The 18,705-nt window shown below is 43.0% G+C and overlaps 1 protein-coding gene across 8 annotated transcripts in view; it reads right to left on the bottom strand.

The window, feature by feature from the left end:
- Positions 1–1,149: 1,149 nt before the first annotated feature.
- The window catches only part of NCAPG2 (non-SMC condensin II complex subunit G2), a 64,202-nt gene continuing 46,646 nt past the window's right edge, over positions 1,150–18,705 (bottom strand). For all 8 annotated transcript variants that reach the window (XM_043590052.1, XM_043590054.1, XM_043590056.1 and 5 more), the window contains 9 exons: positions 17,893–18,009; positions 17,666–17,806; positions 17,125–17,224; positions 15,579–15,766; positions 13,562–13,702; positions 10,095–10,198; positions 9,174–9,274; positions 7,911–8,010; positions 1,150–1,539 (listed from right to left, as the gene is read on the bottom strand). In XM_043590052.1, coding sequence (XP_043445987.1) covers positions 1,488–1,539; positions 7,911–8,010; positions 9,174–9,274; positions 10,095–10,198; positions 13,562–13,702; positions 15,579–15,766; positions 17,125–17,224; positions 17,666–17,806; positions 17,893–18,009 — 1,044 coding nt within the window. In that variant the 3' untranslated portion in view covers positions 1,150–1,487. The remainder of the gene's footprint in view (positions 1,540–7,910; positions 8,011–9,173; positions 9,275–10,094; positions 10,199–13,561; positions 13,703–15,578; positions 15,767–17,124; positions 17,225–17,665; positions 17,807–17,892; positions 18,010–18,705) is intronic.

Consider the following 18,705-nt stretch of genomic DNA (forward strand, 5'->3'; position numbering starts at 1 on the left):
TGCCCCACCCCCAGGAGGGAGTCGGCGCTATTTCCACCTGGCTGCTGCAGACACTGGAGCTCCGAGGGTCCTCGTGCTTGTGCACAGGAAATTCCCCAGGGTGTATGCCCAGAGGAGGATTTTATGAACTATTTTGGCCCAATAAAAACTGAATTATGGTTTTTCACAAATTGGATTATTTTTCCCATCAAGACTGACACGAGATAGAAGAGAAAAACCTGACTATTCTGAAAACTCAGGTATAAATTTAAAAAACTAATTAACCTCTTCCCACAAAGAAAACACTGAGCTCAGACAGATTGAGTTGAGTGTTAACAACAAACCCAAGGAATTATTTCAAATCTTACACAAACTCTTCCAGGAATATAGAAAGACAGAACATTCTTCAATTCATTTTTTTAAAGGATTTTTAAGTAATCTCCCCCAGTGTGGGGCCCAAACTCAACTCTGAGATCAAGAGTCACGTGCTCCACCAACTGAGCCATCCAGGCGCCCCTCGGCTCATTTCTTAATACTAAAACAAACACAGGCAAGGGCAAAAAAGAAAAAAAAAATTACATTCACCAATACAGAATATGTCTTAGTTGGCAAAGATGTGTAGAAAGTCTTATGTTCAAAATTAGCTAAAATAAGCACCCCTCACTCCCCTTTCTCAATTATCCCTCAAAAAACCCTTACCCTGACCGCTCTTAACTGTGGTTAACAGTCTGTTTCTGGATCTTCTTCAAGAGACAGAGGCAGTGAACTTGCTCTTTACCTCTTAGCTGGGGCAGAGGACACAAGTAAGCAAACGAAGACGGTCTCCCGTTGCATTTGTCACAACGCAGAAATCGTGGCTGACAGGGAGATGGACACAGACCTGGCCCTCTGCTGACACCATGTCAGCTCTCAGAAAGAAAAGATACCAGTGATTCACCTTCAGGCTGAAGGACTCGGTTCTCTGTCACTCATATTTAGAGCCGGCGGCCTGTCTTGACGTCCAGCAAAGCAGCATCAAGACGAGGAGAGGAGGCTTCTACAGGACCCCCCGGCTCCTCCCCCTGAACCTGGCACCCTCTTCTTAGCACCTTCTACTCTTGGCACAATTCAACCCTTGTCTCTAAAGGGGAAGACACGTACTAAGATTTTTAAATAAAGTGCACAAACAGATGTTGTCATTGCTTTTATTAGTCATAGTCTCAAGCAATATTATATATACAAAAGTCATTTTTAAAACAACCAAGTTTGCTAGAAAAGTGTTTTTCCCCCTTTGCGCCACGGGTTTCCACACCACTAATACCTAGAGTCCTTTACGTTAAATATATTATTCATGCAGGCACCAGGCAAAAACCTAAGAACCTTTGAATTTCCTACTTCTAACTCCCCAAGTAAGTCCCACTCCTATGACACAGATTATCAACATTAGAAACACTAGGAAAATACACATTCAGTTCATTTTCACGAAGTCCTTTTCCTCTGTTCTCACCCGACCAAAGATGTTAGGTGGGTTATGAATTCAGAAGTGCTCCCAAAGTCCTTGATGACGATTCATAGAGAAACCTGAAACACAAAGAAAGGTAACTAATAACAAATCAACGACCAAAATACCCAAACATACACTTTTACAAAATAAAACTAGAAATGGTTTGCAACTGAACGTATGCTCAGAGAGAGTGAAATAAATCAGTAACTTCCGCTACTTGCTTCTGATGTAAAATGGAGCACGAATCCCCATCACGAGGAATCAGCACTTAGAGCCGTCATCACTGCTCCCACAGCCAGCAGCAGTTCCGAGCCCAATAAAATGTGCTCACCAGGCCAAGTTTTCTATAGGTGAACTCTCATGTACTCAGAAGTACTCTCATTTGTGAGGATCTAAACATTTGTGAGGATCTAAACCACTACTCGGATCCACAGCAGACCCATAAACATGTCAAGTGCCTTTCACAATCATGGGCTTTGTTTCCTTCCACAAAAGCACCAGATAAATGAAAACGATTTACCCCAAGACTTGCTCTTACAATGACACGTAGACCCAATCACTCTTAGACCCACCTCACTTCCTCAGGCCCTCCCTTATATACTCCTCCCCACCCAACAGAGCCAGGTTTGGGCTGACCCCACTCAAGACACTGCCCCAAGCCTTGCAAGGATCCACTTCACACGGGAGCCCTTACCGGGCAGACCTCACACAGGTATGCTCCCTTCCTCCTTTGCCACCTGCTAACCTGGAGGGTCCCAAGCACTACCCTCGGAGGGTATGCGGGCCCCAGACACAAGTACCAACCATTAGCCTCAGTGACATTTCAGCAGATTCATCGTTCAGCTACCGTCTGCCTGGGTCCCACTCTCCATGGAGACTAACCAACCACGTGGTCTAGAACAGCCCTGTCCAGTATCAGTACAAACAGGCACATAACTAAATTTTCTAGTTGCCTCATTAAAAGAGCTCAAAAGAATAAGGTAAAGTTCATCTTAGTATATTTTATTTAACTCAAGATACCCAAAGGAGGGGGGCGCCCGGCTGGCCCAGTTAGCAAAGCATCCGACTCTTGATCCCAGGGTTGTGGGTTCAAGCCCCACGTTGACTCTGAAGCCACACACACTGATATATTTTACAATGGTTTTTTTTCACACCATCTTCTGAACCCAGGGCCTACTTTATATTTCATTTCGGAGCCACAGCTCAGAGTTGCCACATCTCATGTTGTCAATTTCCACATGTAACAAAGTGGCCGGTGCAGGGGCAGCACAAATCTAGAGAAATTCTGAGGTTTTTCTCTTTACCCTGGAATTCAGTAATTTTATTCAGACTTACTTAGGTGTTATTCCACACAGAATTCAGTGAAACAAACAAAAAAAGAATTTTTAAAATTACACATTTCTTCCACTGGGAAATCTTCTATTGTTTGCTGAATTACTGCTTTTCTTGGGTTTATTTCTCATCTGTCTTTACCCATGACTCATCTTCTTCAGTATCTAGTCTGTGTTCTGAGATATTCCTCCAACATGATCTTTTAATATGTATTTGTATTTGGGAGAACGCAAGCAGGGGAGGGGCAGAGAGGGGGGACAGAGTGTTGAAATGGGCTCTGAGCTGTCAGCACAGAGCCTGATGTGGGGCTCAAACTCATGAACCGTGAGATCACGACCTGAGCTGAAGTCGGACGCTCAACTGACTGAGCCACCCAGATCTTTTAGACTATCTGAATCTGAGTCTCAACAGTGACGTCTCTCCACGTCAGGGACATTTTAAATTTAGGGGTTTTAACTCTCCATCTTCCTTCTGGGGTATAACTGAGTTTTTCTTTGAAGACTCTTGTTATTAACTGGCCGGCTGGCCCACCACTGTTACCTGAGTAATGGCTGCTCTGATTGCTTCTCACTGCTCACTACCCTCGTGTCTGAGCCCCACAGCCACCGCAGATAGATCTGAGACGGTGAACAGTTGAGAGGCACAGGCCTGTGGAGGCCACCACCACAGCAGCAAGCTGGAAGGAATGGTGGCAAGCCTTAGTCAAATTACCTCCCTGGGCCAGGGTTCTCAGGTGTGACACAACATATGAACCAAGTGATGTGCTCGCCCACCTGAGTCCCATAGTCTTTAAACATATGTCAGAAGCCGAGTCTTCACAACCCTGTCCACTATCAGGCCCCACCGACTACGGCAGGCTGTGTTCACATGCTGAAGAACGTCCAATGTGACCACAGCCATGGGAGGAACAGACAAAATCAATTTTCTGAGAAAAACAATTAATAAGACAAACAAGGCCTGTCTTTATTTACGTATAGTTTTAAATGATCTACACCAAGGTCCACTGGGTATGGATGATGATAAAAGCATGCTTTTAAATGAGCTATAAAAAGCATCCAGTCCCAAAATCATTTTTAAAAGACTATTAAAATTTCATGCAGGAGAATAAAATAATATTACTCATCAATACTTGATAACAAAAAAGATGTGATTTTTTTCAGGGAGTACTCCTTTCCTTCAAGGTCTAATAACAATATTTCATGTTGGGGACTGCATATAACACTATCAAAGTTGCCTACATATGGGCATAATTAATATGGCAAATAACTTGCTTATAATACGATTACAATTCATTTACTCAGTGGGAAAATTCATGATATAGCCTGAATCCTAGGAAATATTTATACTTCTAAAATTTCTAATTGTATATTTATTGCTATTTTCAGACTATTCACGAAAGTAATAAAAATAACATACTCGGCATTTAAAGGCACCAGCATGCTGGCAAATGTACACCGTTCCTCCTGAGAGACTAAGTCCAATTTACAGGATGCTACTCTGGGGGAGGCAGGTGCAGTGCAATGAGAAGCATTTTTTATTTAGTACCCAACAGACCAGGTAACGAAATACTAGCACTGTTAGAGAGAAAAGTAGTATAATCACTAAGAAAATGTTCACTTCTGAATTAATGCCCCATTGATTAAATTATTAACTGGACCAATGGTTTCCACCAGAGTCTTAAAGATACTGACTTGTCTTAATGTATCTACCCCAACATCAAATCAGTAATATTTTCAAATTTAGTCTTAAATCTTGTCTATTTTCCATTAGACTGATTTCATTTACTTATTTTTTTTTTTTTTGGAATGTTTTATTTATTTTTGAGAGGGAGAGGGAGAGAGAAAGAGAGAGAGAGAGAGAGAGAGAGAGAGAGAGAGAGAGAGAATGAGCAGGGGAAGGGCAGAGAGAAAGGGAAACACAGAATCCAAAGCAGGCTCCAGGCTCTGCACTGTCAGCACAGAGCCCGATTCAGGACTCGAACCCACGCACAGTAAGATCATGACCTGAGCTGAAGTCAGATGCCCAACTGACTGAGCCACCCAGGTGCCCCTAGATTGAATTTTTTTTTTTTTTTTTTTTTAGATACTGGCTTTTCTACAGTGTGTTTCTTGCATATTTAAGAGGCCCAAGTTTCATAGTCCATACCTATTTTTTAGGATGTTTCCTCCTTAACAGGAAGAACTCTGCCATAAGTTATCAGCTCTGAATATCCTTCACTTTCCACAGTGTGAAGTTTGAATTTCTAAGGCTTTTTTTTCCCTCTCAATATAACACGATACAAATACTCACCTTAAAACCCTGTGCAATTAGAAATTACAGAAATTTCTAGGGGCGCCTGGGTGGCTCTGTCAATTGAGCATCCAGCTCCTGATTTCAGCTCAAGCCATGATCTCATGGTTGTGGGATCAAGCCCCACATTGGACTCTGCACTGACAGCACAGGGCCTGCTTGGGATTCTCTCTCTCCCTCTCTCTTTGCCCCTCCCCTGCTCACGCTCTGTCTCTCTCTCAAAATAAGTAAACATTAAAAAAAAAAACCCTATCCTTGCAAATGTTATTTCTAAAAGCAAAAAAATCTTGTAAAATGCTTGGACTTGAGATTGTTACCACATCCTATGAAAATACCTTATCACATTTACAGTTTGTAATTCTGATGCGCCTGGTAAAAATATTTATGCTGTCACGTGTTTTCTGAAATATACAAACACTCCTCATTTCCTCCAAATCGAAGATCAATTCCCTCTTCCCCGTAAGTGTCTAGAAATAAAACAAGCTCATGAAACCTAGAGTCTGTTGGGTTTCTCCTTCAAATATACAGTTGCAAACTCGACCTTATTAAAACACATGGTAAATATTCAATAGTTTTTAGGATGAAGCACATAATTGAACGCATTCCCCTTGCTCACAACCAAGGTCTTGCAAATCCCCATCTACTCCAGTGCCCTGCTCCATACCCTGTCAAGGCCTGGTGCCAGTATGCCTGGTCCATGGGGGCTTTCTCTTCCCGGTTCTGACCACTGCAGAGAGCCAAGCCTCCTCCAGGAGACCCCAACGGCACAAGTGGCACCTCAGCCCACTGCCCCCACCAGGCCCCACAGAGCAGCCGCCCAGCCAGCATCCCCCTGACCAGAGCAGCATACGAGCTCACGGGACTGGGAGAGGGCTCCAGCTTTGGTTCCAGCAGATCCCCTGCCCCCAGAGCTTGGATTTCCAGTGAGTTCCGCCAGACGGCCTCAGGACTACTCCATCTGGGGAGCAGTCTCAGCACTGGGGCAAAGGTGCTCCTCACATCTGCCTTTCCTCTATGCTTTGGAGTTCGCTTTAACTCCCACCAGCCAGTAACTCTTCGACCAACACCCTGAGAAGGATTTCTGACATGGAGACCTCCCTGTCCTGGTCACAGTGTGGTTCTGCCTTCTGACTGGAATGCCACAAACACTCAGGAAACACCAAAGGAGGCTGGTACAGTTGTCTTAATAGCAGACAAAATGGACTTTATGGGGAAAGCATTACCAGAGATAAAGAGAGACCCCTCATAAAAATAAAAGGGTCGATTTATTACGAAGATGTAGGAGTTCTAAATTCATGTGCACCTAGTATCAGGATCACAAAAGATATAAAGCACAACCCCTCTTATCAGAAATGGACAGATCCAGCAGGCAGAAAATCATTAAGAACATGGTTGAACTCAATAGCACCATCAATCGACTACGTACAATTAATAACAACAGCGTATAAAAACTTCTCCACGGCCAACTGGGATTTATTCCAAGTATGCAAGGCTGGTTCAACATTCAAAAATGACTTAGTATAGGAGAGCCTGGGTGACTCAGCCAGTTAAGCGTCTAACTTCGGCTCAGGTCACGATCTCACAGTTTGCGGATTCGAGCCCCATATCAGGCTCACTGCTGTCAGCCTGTCAGTAAAGGGTCCGCTTCAGATCCTCTGTCCCCCTCTCTCTCTCTGCCCCTTCCCCACTTGCTCTCTCTCTCTCAAAAAAAAAAAAAAAAAAAAAAAAAAAAACTAAAAAAAATTGCTTAGTGTAATCCATCATTATCAACAGACTAAAGAAGAATATGATAGCATATGATCCTATCAGTAGATGCAGAAAAAGTGTTTGACAAAATCAAACACCAATGCAGAATAAAAACTCTCGGTCAACTAGGAAGGGAACGTCCTCAACTTGGTAAAGAACACCCACAAAATATCTGCAGTTAACGTACTTAATGGTGAGAAAATAGAAGCTTTCCCACTAAGATCAGGAACAAGGCAAGGACGCCCCTTCTCACGACTGCTTTTCAACTGAAAAGCACTGAAGTCCTAGCTAATGTAGTAAGAGAAGGAAAGAAAGGGTACAAAGGTATACAGATAGGAAGAAAAAAATAAAACTGTCTTTGTTCATAATTTAGCAATTTAGAGTTTTCAAGGCCTTTTTGCAAAGGAGAAAGTGACTAAGAAAAGTACTTTCCCAGGTATGCGTGAAACTATTACCAAGTTCAGAGCTCTATTAACATTTAACCTTATGAAGTTCAGAAAACAGCAAGAAAAACAGTTTTTGTGGTTGGCCGGAGAATCAAACAACTAAACTAATAACAAGAGTTTACAGCAAGTTGCAGAGCATGTCAAAAACGGTACGTAACAACAAAGGCACTCGGCCGCAGGAGCCCAATGAACACCTTCCTCAGACCAGTCCCTGTGGCACCAACAAGCCCCCCAAGAATGAAGAAATGACAAGTATTTCTTCAAAGTTATGGAGGGACCTTTCCCATCCTCATTGTGGACGCTTGGGGACTGAGCAATTATATCTGAGAAATGCCTACAGTTTCAAAAACATAGCAAACCACCAAAAATAATCTTGTCTGGTTTGTATATACATATGAAATAAGTCTGTATGCCTTTACTCTTCTGGAGTAGAATTTACGAGATGACAATTTTGTTTTTATTTTTGAAGACAAAATCAGGGAGTAAATTAAACATATGTCCAAGGGGTTTCCCAAGCAAGCCTGCTTCCTCACGGCCTGGCTGTAACCAGCAGGAATGAAAACGTGATCTCAAACGGACGGGCAGGGAACCCACAGCTCTCAGCAAACGTGCCTGGAGCACATCTAGTGCTTTACCTCTCCGTGCTGTCCTCATCCAGGGTGATCTCCATAAACGTCTTCAGTTTTCTGTGAACAGTGGCTGCAACATCCTTCACTCTTGAACTTCTCTGTTTACCTAAGAGGAAGTTATAGTAAAGACAGAGCAACGATTTTAACACTGGCACACAAAAGCAAGCATACTCTGCTATCGATATGGGCACAAGTTCAAGAAGAATGACCCTCCCCACCCTTCGAGTTAATCTACCCACTGACCTGTGGAACAGGAATCATCCCCTCACAGGGATGTGAAAAGATGAAGTGGACATTTTTGAAAGCACTTCATCAGCCCTTACGGACAGTTCTGGTGGACAACTGCATGAGCTCTGTCTATGCCATCACCTGTACCTCCATCAGAGATGACAACTGCCACATTTCAGAGTCATCATCAGTGTGGCAAATACTGAAGCACCTGTTAAGTACTAGGTGCTCAGCAGCACCCCAGCCCCTGTCCTCACCCTCTCACATGGAGAATTTCCCCTCATTCTCCAGGCCTCAACTTGGGTGACAGTCCCTTAGAAGTCTTTTCTGATGCCCAGCCTGGGTAACGCTAGTCACAAAGTGTTATCATGATTCTGTAGGCACGCCATGCATTCAGGCTTATGGAGAGTGCCTATCTCCCTAGAAGCACTCTCTATCTGTAACACGTTATGTCTTCGAAAATCATTTCAACATTAGTAAAGCTGAGCAAAAAATTCAGAAACTTAACGGTAATCTGCAGGGAGATTACTGCATTTTATACTGAGATGAGCATTTTATAAGTATCTCCAATTATTTTTCCGGTACTATTTCAACTGGCTGGGATATTCAGAAAAGGCAAGTGCAAGGCTTAAGCAGAACAGAAGATACATTAAGTATTAACACCAAAACATACCATCATTAGCAAAAATAAATTCAGAACTTTAAACATAGGTAACACGTGACAAACCAACAGGAATTCAATTCTGAGGCACAAGGAGGGACATGTAATGGGTCCAGTGGGGAAAGGTGACAGGTGAACAGGACTGCATTAGGAAGCGTGAGCCAGCTGGTTTCCAGGCTAGTACAGGGTTAGCTGAGCAGAGGAAACCCAGCAGACACTGTTTGTGCAGAGCATGGGAGAGCAGGCTACAAGAGCTGGGAGGGTCTGACTGAAAGGGGATGCCACAAACATGGAACCGAATTCCCAAACATTCCATAACAGTTCTGTATGAGATTACACCCAGCAATATCCCAGACAGTATGAGAGAACATTTAACCAACCTTTGTTAATAACCAAAATAATATGCATAACAGCTGTGAGACACACAATGCCTTCAATATCATCAGAAGTAACACACGCCTTTAATTCATCTAAAAATGACCTGCAAAAAATTAATAAATATCTGGAATTATTCTATAGCATATATCCTAAAACTTTATAGGAGGACTAACACAGCCAAGATTCATCAACCACCATGAATTCTAGCTTTCAGGTAACGTGGATTAAACCTTCTAATACGTTCACTGTAAATGTGCCGAGTCACACAGGTAAGATATTAACATCACATGATGTTGCCAGGAAGAGAATGGGGACATTTTGGTAATTGAAAAAAAGCTACTCTGTATACCCACAATGCACACAAAAAAGATTCAATGTCACTGAAAGATAATTTATGGCTGCTAAATATGACGCTTTTTTTAAAGTTTTCATTTTGAATGTATCTGCTATTATAGTCCCTCAGGTATTAGGCAAGTGCAAAACCACTCCTTCCATACTCCATGAGTCCTGCCTGGGCCACAACAAACCCGGAACTGCAGCCAAGTGACACAGGGACAGCACGTACCCAAGAACCACACTAGTGCTGAACCTAGTCAAGTGTTCTGAGTGTACTTAGGAACAAGTATTTGCTACACATTAACATTTTAAATGTTTCCCTCTAGCTGAATTTTAGTTATGAAAAGCATAACCAGGGACTATTTGGATGGATGGATGTTATAGAAAATCAGAATTTGTTTGTATAATGCAAGTTTTTAAAATAATGCAACTGGTTTTAATTGCTGATTAGAGAACACTATATGAAACACTTTTCTCATGGAAAAATGCATCTTTGAGAAATTCTGAGAGCTCAAAGAATAGACAGAAGTTACTGAGAGCTCACAGTCCAAGTGAGGAGATCAGGGCAATAAAGAGAGCATGGTTACCTGATCACAATCGGAGACTTCATTATTATTCCTATTAAACACCTTGAAAATGGCGGAAGGTCTGAAAGACCCTCGGGCGGGGTGAGCTCTTCTACATCAGAAACCTAGAAAGAAGTTCAGACAGATCAGTAATTTCTAAATTGAAATGGAGACAGGGCTAGTTACTTGTTTTACACTGCTATGGGTTTTCATCCAGAAACCCAAAAGAATAATTTTTATTAACTGTTGAAATGTCTACAGTAATTATGATTAATCTATTTTGTATTCAGGTGCATATTATTCATCAGACAGAAGTAAAAAGATACATACATCAATGGACAAAACTTTTGTCAAACAGCCTTTAATGTGGTATCATGTTCTGTAAATAATGTGTTTTTATGCGAGTCTAACTTGCTATTCCTACTCATCTAGAATCCGGATTTCTCAGTCCCAGCACAACTGACATCTCGGACTGGCTAATTCCTTGCTGTGGGATGTCCTTGGCACTGCAGGGCTTTGAGCAGCGTCCCAGGCCTCCACCCAGCAGATCCCGGGCGTGGCCAGTGTCCTCTGGAGGAAGAGAGCCACCCACAGTGGAGTAACGTTGGTCTGGATGCACGAAGGGGACTCTGCCTGGATTTATGCCCTTTATCACCAACCTTACAAGTTTAAAGTCATCCATTAGTGGTGAATAAACTGCACGTGCAAATGGCTCCCCGGAAAGACTAAATCCAGAACCCTGCTCTGGAGAGGAGTCGGGGTGGAGGGAGGTTATGCTTTTATTTCAAATCTCACCTTCATACACCCACCACTGGCTCTCACCTACTTCTTAGCTATCAGGTGTGACTACACAGCTCTCCTCAATCAGCCTTTCCATACGCCCACTGGAGGATTCATAATACTAATTTGGATATTAAAGTCAATCATCTTTATGTATGAAATAGCTGTTTCTCATTAAAATGATGTACATCTTAAATGTAAATGCATTTGTGATACAGACAAATGATTATTGACTGGTTATAATAAAAATCTTGAGATTTTTAGCATATGTAGCAGTAAAATACATAACACGAGCACGGAACAGGAGAATGCTAATCGGAAGAACATTGTTACAAGACTTAAAATGTACAGGCACACTGTAATTTCTGCAGGGAGACTCATGAGTTAAATATGCATATTAAAATCTCCAGAGAAACCACTAGAACAGTTACACAAAGGACAATATAAAGTCAACAGAGAAGAGGGGCGCCTGGGTGGCTCAGTCAGTTGAGCGTCCGACTTTGTCTCAGGTCATGATCTCGCGGTCCGTGAGTTCGAGCCCCACGTCAGGCTCTGTGCTGACCGCTCAGAGCCTGGAGCCTGTTTCCGATTCTGTGTCTCCCTCTCTCTCTGACCCTCCCCCGTTCATGCTCTCTCTCTGTCTCAAAAATAAATAAACGTTAAAAAATAAAGTCAACAGAGAAGATAAAATGGAACAGTGCAAACACTGCCATTTCATCAAGAAATGGCAGGAAAAGAAGTAGGGGAACTAATAGAAAACAAACATCAAAACGGTCAAATTAAACCCAAATATATTGGGCACCTGGGTGGCTCAATCGGTTAAGTGTCCAACTCCTGATTTCAGCTCAGGTCATGATCTCATGGTTCATGAGATCAAGCCCCACATCAGGCTCTGTGCTGACACTGAGGGAGCCTGCTTGGGATTCTGCCTCTCCCTCTCTCTCTGTCCCTCCCCTGCTCCTGCTCTTAATCTCTCAAAATAAATAAACTTAAAAAATATATCTATACATATATCATTATGTCATTAAAATCAAATGGGCTAAGCACCCCAAGTCAAAGGCAGAGATTGTAAACTAGACCAAAAAAACAAAACAAAACAAAAAAAACAAAAAAAACAGGTCTACCCATGTAGTGATTATAGGAAACACTTTAAACACAGGAAAAACAGGTCAAAAGCAAAAGGGTAAAAAAAAAAAAGATATGCTATGCAAACATGAAAAATGCCAGAGCAGACTAATGAGAAGTATCACCAGAGATGACAAGATGTCTCACAACTAAAGACAGTCAGTGTATCAAAACAACATAGTAGTCCCATGTGCACACCTAACAAAGCTCCCAAGTACATGCAAACTAACGGGAAGAGACAAATCCACAGCAGCGCTAACCTCTCACTGATGGAACATGCAGACAAGTCAGTAAGGATACAAGAGAGGTCAGCGAACACCTCCTGTAAAGTAGTGAAATACATCAGCTCTGTGGGCAAACCACCTCTGTCACAACTACTCAACTCTGCAGTTACAGATGAAGTAGCCACAGAAAATCTGTAAACGGTGGGTGTGGCTATGCTCCAATATAACTTCATTTACAAAACCAGATGGTGAGCCAGGTTTGGCCATAGGCCATTAATCGATTGATCTATACTTGTCAGCTATAAAGCTCGATGGAGTAAATAAATCCTAGCTCTTAATTCTATGTATAATCTAGCTATCACTTTCCTAAACCAAAATGACCTTCCTTAAAGCTTTAAGGAGGGTCTTAAAATCTATTGTTATAGGAACTTAGCTTTTTTCATACTCATGACCTCACAGTACAGAATTCAAATAAATTATATATATGTACATTTATTTAAGTCAACAACATTGACTGCCAGATCCCATCTTTTCATACAGAGAAAATCTATCATCACCTTTCTATCTTCTATGGCACTGTTCCACACCCTCCCGCCATGCCTTGAGGGTCTTTCTGGGGAAACAGTTCTGACTGGAGTTATCATCCTGGTTAGGCCAATCTTTACCCAAGAAAGCTAACTATAAAAAATCTGCAACTGTTAGGAACACAGCCAGTCACTTACAGAGTAGAAATGAATACATTATCTGTTAAAATGATATCGGAAATTCAAATTTCCTGTGCTTAGAAATGAAAAAGAAAAGTATGGTTTATGCTACAGCAATGCAGTCAGATGCAAACTACCCCAAACTGTCCTGCCTCCTGCTCACCACTGATCACTGCTGCTTCTGCCTTGTCAGGAGAGATTTTCTTTTTCTTTTTTTGTAAGTAGCCTTCACGCCCAGCAGAGAGGCCAGTCAGGGCTTGAACTCACAACCCTGAGATCAAGACCTGAGCTGAGAACAAGAGTTGGATGGTTAATCAACCGAGCCACCCAGGCGCCCTGAGGAGAGAAGAATCTCAAGAAATATATCAACTCACGTAGATCTCTAAAATGCAGCAAAAAAAAAAAAAAAAAAAAAAGTTCACAGTGGAAGGACTAGCTTGGTTTTAGTCAAAGATGACAACATCCCAAAAGTCACATGACTCTAGTCATAAGCCTGCTAGGCAACTGAGGGGAGGGGGCTGGAGAAGCAGGCTACCTACTCAACTCTGAGTTCTTAAAAAATACTTGGAAAAACATGAAAATGTGCTGCCAGTAGAAAATAGAATGTTGTACAGTCAAAAGCAGACACAAGAGTTTCAGGATCAACAGACTTCACCTTGCGTAGTCGGTGACTTATCTCCACCACAGATGCAGCGATCACAGTGGAAAGTACGCCCCGGTGCACGGGCGTGTCCGCATGCCAAGACTGAACGGTCATTAGAAATTCATGAAGAGGGGTCTGAACTGAGTAAAGAAGCTACAAGAAAACACACCAGTTAGTCATTTTTCAGGGGTTAAAAAAAGACACTTTACAGGACAAACATTCCTATTGTCCTCCCTAGGGGTCCAGGCGTCCCAAATCTTGTTTGCCCGTTATCAGCATCCACTCCTTCCTTTCCCATTACTGACTCCGATCTCTCAGGCACCACAGCTAGACAAGGACAGACAGCAGTGAAGCCCACTGGAAATAGCAACAAAAGCAATGCAAAAACCCCCAAGAAGAGAAGGACCAACAGCATAAATAAAGAAAAGGTAAAGATACAGCATCAACAGTGAAAGAAGACCATGAGGCCACGTGTTCTGGTAGAAGGAGCACAGTCAATGGTAAAAGATTTGGTGAGAAAATAAAAGATTCTGGCACAAACTAAACTACACAAACAGATCACAGCACTTGAACCAACTCATCAAAAACAGAAGCATTTGGGGGTGCCTGGGTGGCTCAGTCAGTTGAGCATCTGACTTTGGCTCAGGTCATGATCCCACAGTTGGTGAGTTCGAGCCCTGCGTTGGGCTCTGAACTGACAGCTTTGAGCATGAAGCCTGCTTCAGATTCTCTGTCTCCCTCTCACTCTCACTCTCTCTCTGCCCCTCCTCTACTTGTGCTATCTCTCAAAAATAAATAAACATTAAATATATATGTGCGTGTGTGTGTATATATATGTATTTTATATATTTATATAATTTATATATATATATATATATATATATATATATATATATATATATATATATATAAAATTAAAAAATTAAAAGAATAGCTGGGGGGTACCTGGGTGGCCAGGTCAGCGAAGCATGGACTCTTGATCTTGGGGACGTGAGTTCAAGCCCCACAGTGGGTGCAGAGATTACTTAAAAAAGTAAAATCTTAAAAAAAAAAAAAAAAAAAAAAAAAAAAAGAATAGCTAATTTGCATTTTTAAACCACTACTTAGAAAACTAAGACTGGGGTCACCTGGGTGGCTCCATTATCTGACTTCGGCTCAGGTCATGATCTCACAGTTCGTGAATTCGAGCCCCATGTCAGGCTCGGTGCTGACTACTCGGAGCCTGGAGCTTGCTTCGGATTCTGTGTCTCCCTCTCTCTCTGCCCCTCCCCCATTCACGCTCTCTCTCTTAAAAATAAACATTAAAAAAAAAAGAAAGAAAACAAAGACTGGCCCCATCGAATGACAGTATGATTTTAGGAGTCAAGCAAGTATGGCACATGGGTCACTATTTCCCACATGAACTGGCTACTCAAGAACCCTACTTCACAAAAGCTTTTACCAGCAAGGGACCCCCAGGCCCTTCCAGCTCTGTGACTCTCACTCCCACTGAGGGGACACTGACAGGTAATGAGAGGGTAGTCTATGACGGAAATCAGTATCTCATCTGAGGAAAGTCCTCGTCATCTACGAATAATCAAAACCAGCATTCTCAAAAGTATATTTTAATTGGAAAACTCTGTGAAATAACAACGGAGTATTCACAAGCCCGTTACAAGTAGTTCTGGGCTTCCTGTCCTGCCTGGCAGAGGACTCTCTCTCTTGCTGTTGGCCTGCTGAGCTGGGCTCATTAAAACCTGTTCCAAGACTAAGAGTCAGAGGTGGGCTCTTGGACCTCCCGCGCCAGGCACAGAAGGCACGGCATCTCCTCTGACCGCGCCATGCTCTGAAGGAAGTCAGGGGCAGCACCGGAAGGCCAGCGCCCTGTAACTTACCTCCCACACCAAGTTGCACCCCACCCAACAGCCCAACCGCACCCGCGAATGCTAACTGAGCCCGTGTGTGAGACGACACATCCCCATGCACCCGTTTGCCTGGCAAACACTGGCCGTCTATTGACCAACAGCCCAGCCCGGGAAGGCAGGAGTACCCGTAGGCCTTCTTCCGGCTGCTTCCTGAAGCTCCGTGCCATACATTCCAACATTTTCTGAAATACTTTCTGGACCGTATCGAACAGCGTCATAGCTTCTTCATCTGAATCTGGTTTCTGTATCAAGGAACTTCCAGTTACCTCTTTCAGAATGCCAAGAAGTAATGACACATAAAAGAATCCCTTCACTAGAAAGAAAATTAGAAAAAAGCAGTTATTTAACCACAAAATTTAGCTGAGATCACTACGTTTTTCACACAACACGTGTATATTACGGTAACTTAAGATTGTTACTGGTAAGCCAATACCAGGCTGATCAGATTATTCTAAATTTGAATACATATAAAATTTAACAAATAAATTTAAAAACTTACTCCCTTTAATTATAATGCCAATGCCTTCAACAACAGTAACAGCATATTTAACTGAGCCACTAAGAACCAGGCTCACTACACGTGGAGACAGCGTGGTCCCCTGAACACCTGGATTAGAGAACATGTCTTATTTTCTCATGTAATGGCAACATTAACACCAGCTCTAAGTCTGAGAGGAACGGCCCAAGAACTTTCAAAATGTGATTTACAAATCTCATAGGCCAACTCTTAAATTTCTAACACTGTAGTTTATCAGTTGTTTTTCTCTTCCAAATCACTTCCTTTACTGTGTTGCATTAATTTGATAAAGCGAGACGGGGGCCAGGTCACAGTTCTGGGCCTGCGGAAAACCCTGTTTCTCAGAACATGCCAGTCTGTAGGAAGGCTTCTTCCTGCCCTTCTCTCGCCTTACCTACTCTTACGCATTGATGAGAGGCAGGGGAGAAAGCCTGGATCATAGCACCACTCCTCATGCCATCAAGTGATGGGGCTGTGACCTCCAGGTAATCACTCAGTCCAGCTCCGCCCAGACCAGCTGGAAGGAAGCCGACCTCTCACTCACTCACTAAACACATTTAAATTAGTACCTAGTGTGCAAGCACAGACCTCGCGGTGTTAGTTACTATAGGTCTTTGGGGGAATAGCAACTTCCCAGTGGTTCTGAGGGGGCATTAAAGAACCCTACTCACACCCCCCATGTGGCAAGCAAACAGGCTGGGGGCTGCCACTGCACAAGCCCACCACGCTGCAAAGTCACTTGACAATTAGGCAAACCACAGGGAGGAGAATCCTAAGGCCCTCGTGAGAAAAACTCTGTGGACTCAGGCATGTCTGACACCAGAAGCACCTTTGTTTTGTTCTGTTTGTTTGTTTTTTAAGTAGGCTTCAACACCCCGTGTGGAACCCAATGGGAGGCTTGAACTCACAGCCCTGAGATCAAGACCTGGGCTGAGATAAAGAGTCGGACACTTAACTAACGGAGCCACCCAGGCGCCCTGACACGTGTGAACCTCCTAGCTGCCTCAGTCTATAAATTCCTTTTTTGGCATCTGCTAGTTTGCATTGCCTACCTGTCACCTGAAAGCAAGAGTCCTGATCAGCAAAGTGACCAAGGGAGGGGCTGGTTTGGTTATTAATTGCTTTAAACATGTTCTTTAATGAATGAAGTATACCTGTTTGCATGATTCCGAGACTCCATTGTAAAAGTTGTATCTGAAACTTATAATCGCCAAGGCCGACCATCACAACGTCTTTACACACCATCAGGTAGGTCTGTAAGACACACAGATTCACCTTAAACAGAGGCTACTGAAAGCCAAAAAAGGGGAATAAATCCAGCCTTGCAAAGCTTCGAATATCTGCTTGTACTACTAACGATCTCTTAAGGCAGGTATTAATAAAGATGTTTTACAGAAGAATTTTCATAAAGATACTTTAGTTCTCATTTTTATTTCCATAAGAAATCTGGAAACCCATTTTATGTAATTCCACAAACATTACTGAACACCTATTACATGCAATGTATAAGATTACATAAAAATTACATGGCTTATGTTTTGGGAAAAGACAAACTCTAGATGCTGAAATGACACTGTGAGTATTTAAGAAGAGCAACACTACTATCCAAGTTACAACTTTAAGATAGAAAATAAAATCTGAAACCACATCACGAACTTGGTGAAGAGAAGGTTTCCATGTTTAAAGACTTCTAACCTGGATAATCTGCTGATAAACAACCCTGTGAAGCTTGAGATATTCTTCTTCTTGATCTTGGATAAAAGATAGAACTTTGTTTTCTAACCAAAACCCAGTGTCTTCCAAAATGGACAGGTAAACTTTTCCTTCTGAGCAGAACTGTCCAACAACAGAAAGACAAATTAGTACCAGAACCAGTATTGCCAACACACTTCGTATTGGGACACAGCCAGGCACACACTCACCTTGTGCTGAAGATGAATACTCAGCCGGCAGTGGAGGCTGAAGGCTCGCAGAGCCATCGCTTCATTAAAGTTGTGAGGTTTCCCACCTGGCGACTGCAAAATTGATTCCAGATCTGCCTGCAAGACAAAAAAAAAAAAATCCGTGGCCACGTTCCACTGTGTAAGTGAGGACAACCTGACTAACTTCACACACAGTTACAGTGGGAGGGTGACACCCTGGAGCAGTGGAGGTGCTTTAATAACACAACAGAACTTTCTGAGAAATGTAGTCTTCCCTTCTCTCCCTTCCAACACCCCTACCCCTTCTAAAACAAGGTAAAAACTCGTAATAGTCATTGCTCATGAACAGTCAGGATCAAGCACACAAAGCGTTTGCCCCTGGGGCAAATTCTGACCTGCTCCTGACCAGGACAGGACAGCCCGCCTGAGGAAAGAGGAAGAAAGGCAGCTCCTCTCAGGAATGATCCTCTCGGGGCTCAGGAAGGGCCAGAGCCTTAGCACACCCACAGCTCCCTAACCTTGTACCCTAAAGGAACAAGGCCTTAGTGCTGGGAAGCTTATGGGAGTCTGTGTCTGGCTGTCACATGAAGAGGGAGGAGGTTCCATCAGCATTAGTAGGTGGGGATACCCTCTGTGCCCCTAGTAGCAAAGCCTGTAGGGAATGCCCCCACCCGTCTTTCCCAGAACCCATAGGCAGCCTTAATTTTTGGACAGCAGCACAGCCAGTGCTCAGCTTAGTCCACGGGCAAAATCCCAGCACTGCCTACCCATGCCTGGGCATCGGCCGTGGTCCATCTCCTTCCCTGGATGACT

The sequence above is a fragment of the Prionailurus bengalensis genome, chromosome A2, assembly GCF_016509475.1.
Source record: "Prionailurus bengalensis isolate Pbe53 chromosome A2, Fcat_Pben_1.1_paternal_pri, whole genome shotgun sequence".
In the NCBI taxonomy this organism is placed as follows: Eukaryota; Metazoa; Chordata; class Mammalia; order Carnivora; family Felidae; genus Prionailurus; species Prionailurus bengalensis.